We start from the raw sequence: 8,779 nt of genomic DNA, 5'->3' as shown, positions 1-8,779 counted from the left end.
CACTTACACTCGCAATCTGTGCTCTCGAGAGGGAGTCCAGAAGAAGGCCGGCGAGAAGGCCGGCGAGATCCAGAACAGAGAAGATCTAAAGGTACCATGCCTCCACTACGCTACGTACCTCCGGCGATTCTCGTCGTCGATCTCGTCTTCTTGATTCTCCACCGCGTCATCGACATGGGATTCTGTTCGACCACCACTACATCCACGCCGAACTCCTGGACACCTTCCGCTACCTTTTCGGTGCACGCCAACAGGGGCGGATCCAGAACGGGGCTGCGCCCCGGGCTGAGCTGCTGATTCACGTTCAAAACAGTCTGATCTTGCTTCCTAGGACTCCTTTTGTCTAATTAAGATCATAGTTTTTTAGGCTAAACACCACATATGTTAAAGGGGCTACATGGACTCGCCCCGGGCTGCAGCCCGGGCAGCCCGGGCCCTGGATCCGCCCCTGCACGCCAAGCCAGTGAACGCCGGGGAAGGGGAAGGGGTCGCGGACTTCGGATGCGAGTTGGCGGTTGTGGTGGTCGTCGTCGCGCCGTCGGTGCTCCAGTGGCCCCTACGCCACCGCCGGGACCCGTCTGCCCCGAGCACGCACCGGGACCATGTCCGCTAAGGTTGATGCCGTACTGCGTCGAGCATGGACACGGCCCCGGCCCCTGCCCGCTTCGAGCGCCTCCTGCCCCGCTAGCCTAGGATGTCGCCGGTCCTTCTAATTGGGCCGGCCCCATGGCGATGGACGTTGTTGAGCCAGCGCCTCCACGGCCGACTCCGTCCCTCACCGTGCCAGGCTTGAGGAGGAGACGGAGCCGCTCTCCACCGATGATAGCGGCATGCCGCTCCGCCCCGACGTGCCTACCCCTGCACACGCGTGGCGAAGCCTCGAGCAGCCGCGCCGTTGACGTCCCGGAGCTTGCCGCCCCGCCTCCTCCACCTCAGCTGGCTGCAGTGCTCCGACGTCGAGTGCACGCCGGTGACGCCGCCAACCGTCGTCCCGGCCTCCATCCGACTTGGCTCCGAGTTCTGCACGGGGCCTCTCTAGATCCCTCCCGAACGGCCACGCCGGGCCCAGCCGCGAGCATGGCGGCGCAGGATCCTCCTCCTCAGACGAGGGTGGGGGCTGCGCCCCCTCGCCGGCTTGAGCGCGCCATGGGGAAGGGGCCTCGCTCGAGCCCTTGACTCCGCCGGAAACGGCTCGAATCGGCGACTACGACGGCCTCCTCCATGGTGACCAGGGTGGCGGACCACCGGATTTGCATTCCCTAGCGCCGGATCTAGGCTGGGACAGAGGAGATCGGCACCTGCACATGCTGTACAGATGACGGCGGCGGAGTTTTCTACAGGGAGGGGCGATGTTGGATGCGAGTGTGTGGACATGCTGCCTTTGCTGGCACGCTCGTTCAGCACACATGCTGGATGGGCCTGCATCTGCTATCTGATGTTTCTTTGTTTTTAATTTTTAGTCAATGTTTACTACTGTATTTAGCTTATTAACTATAGTGTTAATTGCTAATTTCGTAGTATTTTTCATCAGTGTTAGTCTAAATTGTTTTACTATTTTAGACCCCTGATGTAACCATGTATTGTACATATGTATTTCCATCTAATGCAATGTATTATACATCTCTGTTCATGTTTAAAGTGTTTGCCCCATGCTATTCTCAATAACATGAACATTTTGTGTTGAGTATATTGTTCAAAGCGTTGTCTCTGGCATTCCCAATAACAATATATTCTACAAAATTTATTGCAATTTACTTTATGCAATTTACATATTAAGTTTTCTAGCTTTCCATACAAGCACTTAATATTTCATGCAAATGCTTTAAGGTTGATTTTCTCTCATTTTTGGAATAACACTAAGTTTCTGAACTTTGGTATTGGCTATACACAATGTAGTACCCTAGTATTACTGTGAGATTTATTCCTCAATGTGCGTACCCAATATGAAGTTTTGAAACAATTTGGTCTACACTTTTGGGTGACTACCCTTATTTATTTTCAAATTGGCCACACGGTGTTGGGTATCTATATTAGGGATACCCAAAGCAAGAAAATTTGTGCTCACGCTGACTTCCCCGGATAGCTCCAGACGTATTAAAAGGTCTCGTCCGACCTCAAGTCCGCAGGCTCTGTCTCGTCCGACCTCAAGGCCGCGGGCTCCGTCTCGCCTGACCCCTTGGGTGCGGGCTCCATCTCGCTCGATCCCAAGGACGCGGTTTTCGTCTCGCCCGACCTCGGGCTCCATCTCGCCCGACCTCGAGGACGCGGGCTCTGTCTCATCCGACCCCTTGGGTGCGGGCTTCGTCTCGCCCGACCCCAAGGACCCGGGTTCCGTCTCGCCCAACCCCTTGGGTGCAGGCTCCGTCTCGCCCAAGGTCACGGGCTCTGTCTCACCCGACCTCGAGGATGCGGGTTCCGTCTCGTCCGACGGGGACCCATACCACCGCCAACCACTCCAGGTCCAAGCGTACGGGCTTGGGTCAAAACTCTAACACCAGGGAAGAAGCTGACATGCCTCGATGTAACCCGTGGTCATGACGGGGCCAAACCTAGGGATTCACATCAAGAACAGTGCCGGATATGCCAGTGCTGTTCTGCCTAATCCTCGTACGGACGCTGACAGGCGCGTTAGTTCACCACGACATCCGCCAGGATAGAGTGGAATGCCATGATCGGTAGATGACTCCTGCGCATGGCGCCAATGACAAACAGGGCCGCAACATGGAGCCATCCCTGTTGACATCTACAGGATCGGTGGTACCCGCATGAAGGAGAAGGACATGGCAACCTTGGAAGCCTTCTTCTCTCTCGTTCTTCTCCTTTTCCTCCTATGTAACTCGTGCTTTTCCTTCACTTATAAAAGGGGAAGCAGGGCGCCCCTACTGGGGGAACAAAAGAGTAGGACACGAGCACACGGCTTAGCGGTAAGAGAGCTCTCAGCACCCGTTCACTCCTTCCACCAGAGACTTAGGATCCTCTCCCTCTCTCATCTATTTGTAACCCCTACTGTAAACCAAGTGCCGATAACATGAGCAGCAACGAACTAGATGTAGGGACATTCCGCCCAAACCAGTATAAACCCTTGTGTCCTCCGAGCACACCATTCAAGCCAGACACGCAAATACAAATTTACTTGTCGGTGGTCCAAAAACAACGACAATTGGCGTGCCAGGTAGGGGCTTTTTGCGCATCTCGACGTCCACATCAGGCCTCGGATGGCTAGTCACGGCGTCAGCTAGGTCCCGAGCATGCACGTGCGCTTTGGGAACCTAGACTTCATCGTTATGATGGAGGGAGAGTTGGTGCAGGTTCCCGCCACCGTCTAGCCTCTCCACTCCGCCGGCCTCGACACGATCGCCGAGGCACTCGAGGAGCTGCAGCTGCACGCACCGGAGGCCCATGCCCCTAGGAGCGACTAGCTCCTTAGCTTCGATTATGGGAGGCTAGAGCACTAGCTCGATGCCTTCCTAGGACCCCGACCGTCTCGGGAGGACCTGCGCCGCCTCACCTTCTTGTTCGCCAACGTCATGATGGAGCTTGCTGGAGGAGAGCTGCTCTCCCTAGAATACCTCATCCGAAGCACCCCAACAATGCTCTCGTTCGGTCTGCGCCACGCCGCAAAGACTGTTGGCCACCTTGTGGCGCAGCGCATGCCCCCATCCCCTATGAATGATGAGTTCTTGGGGATGACCGAATACGTCGTGGAATCTATCCATGACCTTCTCGTGGGAGAATTGGAGTCGCCCTTGGACTTTGACTCCAGTAGGGGGAGCCATCACCCCTCACGAGAATGTTTCATGGCAGGTGCCCCCAAGGGATACATCAAAAGTATCCATGAGGGAGGGGCCACCTCAACAGACGACTTCTACGATGAGGTCGAGGGGGACATAGGGGCCCCACCTCGCCTACGGGTAGAGCAGCTGAGGGCATGGCACCAAGATCTCGAAGAAGCATGACTCCAACTCAAGTAGGAAAGTGCGAAGCTCGAGCGAGAGATCGAGCACCACAGAGACGGTGGCCGTGCTCGCATCGTGGCCCATGACATGAATCAAATGATCATTAAGGATGATGAAGCCCTCCCACACTTCACCTGGGCAAGCCAGAACATCGCTGCCATGGTGGCCTTGCTCCGGGGGCTTCCGGAGCCCGCAACACCCAAGGATCATCGGGCCCATCATGAGATTCGCATGCTACTCAAGCGTGCGGTGGTGCAGCAGGCCGATAGCTCGTTGTCCTGATGACGCAAGCTCGACGCTAGCCACCGCACGTCGTCAGAGCAACCCAACAGGGACATGTCAGTCCACCAGGCGCAGTGAGGCGACATGCCATGCGTCGTGGCCCTGGTGCATGAGCGTCTCGCCCTCCACCATGATGCGCACAACACACTAGATGCCCATAGGCGCACCCACTATGGTGAGAGGGAGGAGGCTAGCCATGGCTACCACCCTCGTCATGGCGGACGCTACGATAGTGGTGAGGACCGAAGCTCGAGCCCTGACTTGTCGGGACCTTAGGCCTTTGGCTGACACATCCTCAACACCGTCTTCCCACTGCGGTACTGATCACCGACCAACATCCTAAAATACTCTAGGGAAACAAACCCTGGACTATGGCTCGAGGATTATAAGCTTACTTGCCAAGCTATGGAGCGGATAGTGACAATTTCATTATCCACAACCTTTCGTTATTCTTGGCCGATTCGGCGTGAACGTGGTTGGGACACCTTTCACCCAACTGAATCCAAAGTTGGGTGGACCTAAAAGAGATCTTTGTGGGAAACTTCCAGGGCACTTACGCATGTCCTAGGAACCATGTGATCTCAAAAACTACCAACATAAGTCTGGGGAAACTCTTCGTGGGTACATCTAGCGCTTCTCCTAGCAGTGCAACGAGCTGCCCGACATCGCCGACACCGACATCATAGGAGCTTTCTTGTCTGGGACCACCTGCGAGTCTCTAGTTCACAAGCTACGATGTAAGGGCCCGTGAACCACCAAGGAGCTCCTTGACATCACCACCAGCCACCCCTTGGATGATGAGGCAGTTGGGGTGATTTTTGACTGCCCTAAGGGCAAGGCAAAGTGGGACGAGGACGACGGCAAAAGTGCCTCCAACCACCCCAACAAGAAGAAGAACAAGCAGCTACACAAGGGATCACTCGTGGCCACTGCCGACCATAAGGGGGGGGGTCCGAAGCCCACCAAGGGTACCCCCAGGCCACTTCGAGAAGCTGCTCAAAGGGGCATGCCCAAACCATGCTTTCCCCATCAAGCACCTATACAAGGACTACGTCCTTATGAAGCGGTTTTTGTCTAAAGGCTCCAACAAGGGGGAGCATAGTAAGGAGTCCAAGCCAGCCGTAGAATACATCGAGGGGAAGGACGGCGGATTTCTAATAATGGATGGCTGCCTCATGATCTTTAGAGGGTTAGTGGCCTATGACTCCAACCACCGCCAGAAGCTTGCACGCCACGAGGTCTATACGGCCAAGCCGGCCGTGCCTTCCTTCCTTTGATGGTCGGAGTCTACCATAACCTTTGATCGAACCGACCACCCAGAAAGCATCCTGCAGCTAGGAAGATACCTGCTCGTGGTCGACTCGATCACTGGCACAAAGTGGCTCACCAAGATACTGATGGATGGAGGCAGCGGCCTCAACATCATGTACGTAGAAATGCTCGATGCCATGGGCATCGACCGATCGCGCATCCGGCCAACTGGGGCGCCTTTCCACGGTATCGTGCTTGGAAAGCAGGCCATGCCACTTGGACAGATCGATTTGCTCATCACCTTTGAGAATCCAACCAATTATGGGACAGAGACCCTTACCTTCAAGGTGGTCGGGTTCCATGGACCTACCACACGTTCCTAGGACGTCCATGCTACATGAAGTTCATGTCCATCCCCAACTACACCTATCTAAAGTTGAAGATGTCAGGTCCATGCAGGGTCATCACCATCGACACCTCCTTCCAGCGTGCCTATGAGTGCGAGGTCGAGTGCAACCAACATGCCGTGGCAATTGTAGCCTCCAAAGAGCTTGCGGCCATCGGGGATGATGTCATCGAAGAAGTGCCTGAACCCAAGTGGTTGGCTGAGTCTTTTGATCCTATAGAGGGCGCCAAGGAGGTCCTCATAGACCCCAGCAACTCCGAGGGCAAAGTGGTGCACATCGGCACCGTGCTTTCCTCTAAATAAGAAAGCACGCTCACCGACTTCCTCCACGCCAATAGAAACATCTTTGTGTGGAGCCCCTCGGACATGCCAGGCATTTCAAGAGAAGTCACCAAGCATGCCTTGAAGATCAGGCCAGGCTCCAAGCTAGTGAAGCAGTGCCTACATCGCTTCGATGAGGAGAAACGTAGGGCCATCGGTGAGGAGATTGCGAAGCTTTTGGTGGCCGGGTTCATCAAGGAAGTATACCACCCTAAGTGGTTAGCCAATCCCATTCTTATAAGAAAAGAGTGGAAAATGGAGAATTTGTGTTAACTACATGGGTCTCAACAAAGCGTGTCCAAAGGATCCATTTCCTTTGCCACGCATAGACCAAGTAGTCAACTTGACCTCAGGGTACGAAACCCTTTGCTTCCTTGATGCATACTCCGGGTACCATCAAATCATGATGAAAGAGTCCGACCAACTTGCAACATCTTTCATCACCCTATTTGGATCGTTCTGCTATGTCACAATGTCGTTCGGTCTGAAAAACATGGGGGCTATGTATCAGCGGTGTATGCTCAAGTGTTTTGGTGACCTCATCAGGCAAACCATTGAGGCCTACATAGATGACATCATGGTCAAGTCCAAGCAGACTGACCAGGTCATAGCCAACATAGAGTAGACCTTCATGAAACTTTGAGCAAATGACATCAAACTCAACCTTGAGAAATGTGTTTTTGGGGTCCCAAGGGTTATGCTTCTAGGTTTTATCGTCTCTGAGCACGGCATCAAAGCTAACCTAGAGAAGATCTCGGCCATCATGAGGATGGGACTAATTTAAAACATAAAGGGGGTAGAACAAGTTATAGGGTGCCTCGCCGTGCTCAACCGCTTTATCTCATGCCTCGGTGAATGAGGTCTCCCCCTCTATCGGCTTCTAAAGAAGGCCGACCGCTTCGAATGGACGCCCGAGGCCCAGGAGGCACTTAACAAGCTCAAGCAGCTCCTAACGAAGGCCCTGATCTTGGTTCCCCAACCGATAGGGAACCGCTTCTGCTCTACATTGCAGACACCACACAAGTGGTCAGCGCCACCCTAGTGGTAGAGCGAGAAGAAGAGGGACATGCCCTCAAAGTGTAGCATCCTATGTACTTCATTAGCGAGGTCTTATCCAATTCCAAGACTTGCTACCCCCAAATCTAGAAACTCCCGTATGCCATCCTTATTTCCAAAAGGAAGTTGCGTCACTACTTTGAGTCGCATTCGGTGATGATCGTGACGTCCTTCCCTCTCAACGACGTCGTCCAAAACTAGGATGCCAAAGGAAAAGTCACAAAGTGGGCACTCAAGCTGATGGGTCAAGGCATTTCATATGCCCCTCAGACAGCCATCAAGTCCCAAGTGCTAGATGATCTTATTACAGTGGACCGAGATCCAAATATTGCCAGCAGTCGTCGACTAAGAGTACTAGACGATGTACTTCGATGGATCACTGATGAAGAAAGGCTCTGGCATAGGGCTGGTCTCTACTTCACCCCTCAGGGTATGCATGAGGTACATGGTTTGTATTTATTTCCCCTTCGCCAACAATGTGGCCGAGTATGAGGCACTCATCAACATCCTACACATCGCCATTGAGTTGGGTATCTAGCGGCTTGACGTCCAGGGCGACTCCCAGCTAGTCATCGACCAAGTCATGAAGGAATTAAGCTACCATAATTCCAAGATGGCTATGTATTGCTGAGAAGTTTGCCAGCTGCAGGACAACTTCGATGGTCTCAAGCTTAATCACATCCCGAGGCATCTCAATGAGGCGGCCGACATGCTGGCAAAAATGATGTCCATCCAAGAGCTGGTGCCGACGAGTGTCTTCACTAGCGATCAGTACAAGCCCTTGGTCCGCTACGAGGAGCCAGAACATACTAGTGATGGGCCGCTAGCCCTAGGTTCAGGGGCTGATCAACTGGCGGCTCCATCTGACCCCAAAGTCTTGGAGCTTGACGAGGATCTAATGATAGAGCCCGACCTTCTGGCAAACTGGAGGATGCCTTACCTTGACTACCTCCTCCATGAGGCGCTGCCAATAGACAAAATGGAGGCTTGGCGGCTCACGCTTTGCGCCAAGTCCTTTGTTGTTATTGAGAGCGAGCTCTATAGGAGAAGCCACACCGGGATCCTGTAGCGCTACACCCCCATCGAACAAGGGAAAACAGTTGCTGAGTGATATCCATGGTGGGGTCTATGGGCACCATGCCGAACCTAGGACCCTGGTTGGAAACGTGTTTCGACAAGTCTTCTACTAGCTGACCACAGTAGCTGATGCTGAATAGATTGTGCGCACCTATGAAGGGTGTCAATACTACGCTCGATAGACCCACATGTTGGCCCAAGCACTGCAAACGATCCCCATCACGTGGTCATTCATGGTCTAGGGGCTCGATCTGGTCGAACCTCTTAGGAGGGTGCCCAGGGGCTATACGCAATTGCTTGTCTCTATAGACAAGTTTACAAAGTGGATAGAGGCTCGACCAATCTCCGTAATCAAGTCCAATCAAGCCGTGCTGTTCTTTCTTGACATCGTCCATCGCTTTGGAGTCCCGAACTCTATTATCATGGACAA

The 8,779-nt window shown here is 53.7% G+C and overlaps 1 protein-coding gene across 1 annotated transcript; it reads left to right on the top strand.

The window, feature by feature from the left end:
- The first annotated feature begins 6,261 nt into the window (after positions 1-6,261).
- On the top strand, positions 6,262-8,341 carry LOC136536638 (uncharacterized). Its single transcript, XM_066528862.1, has 2 exons — positions 6,262-6,417; positions 7,916-8,341. The coding sequence occupies exons 1-2, from the start codon at positions 6,262-6,264 to the stop codon at positions 8,339-8,341; spliced, it is 582 nt and encodes a 193-aa protein (XP_066384959.1).
- Positions 8,342-8,779: the final 438 nt, after the last annotated feature.

Source organism: Miscanthus floridulus, chromosome 2 (assembly GCF_019320115.1).
Source record: "Miscanthus floridulus cultivar M001 chromosome 2, ASM1932011v1, whole genome shotgun sequence".
Taxonomy (NCBI): domain Eukaryota; kingdom Viridiplantae; phylum Streptophyta; class Magnoliopsida; order Poales; family Poaceae; genus Miscanthus; species Miscanthus floridulus.
The sequence above is the reverse complement of the archived record's forward strand: the minus strand, read 5'-3'. Positions and strand labels throughout refer to the sequence as shown.

What these genes read in the sequence shown, in the direction of transcription:
- LOC136536638 (XM_066528862.1), top strand. Translation starts at nt 6,262, where the DNA reads ATGCCAGGCATTTCAAGAGAAGTCACCAAGCATGCCTTGAAGATCAGG. An exon ending in TGGCCGGGTTCATCAAGGAA is followed by an intron (nt 6,418 to 7,915) that starts GTATACCACCCT and finishes GAAGTTTGCCAG; the next exon opens with CTGCAGGACAACTTCGATGG.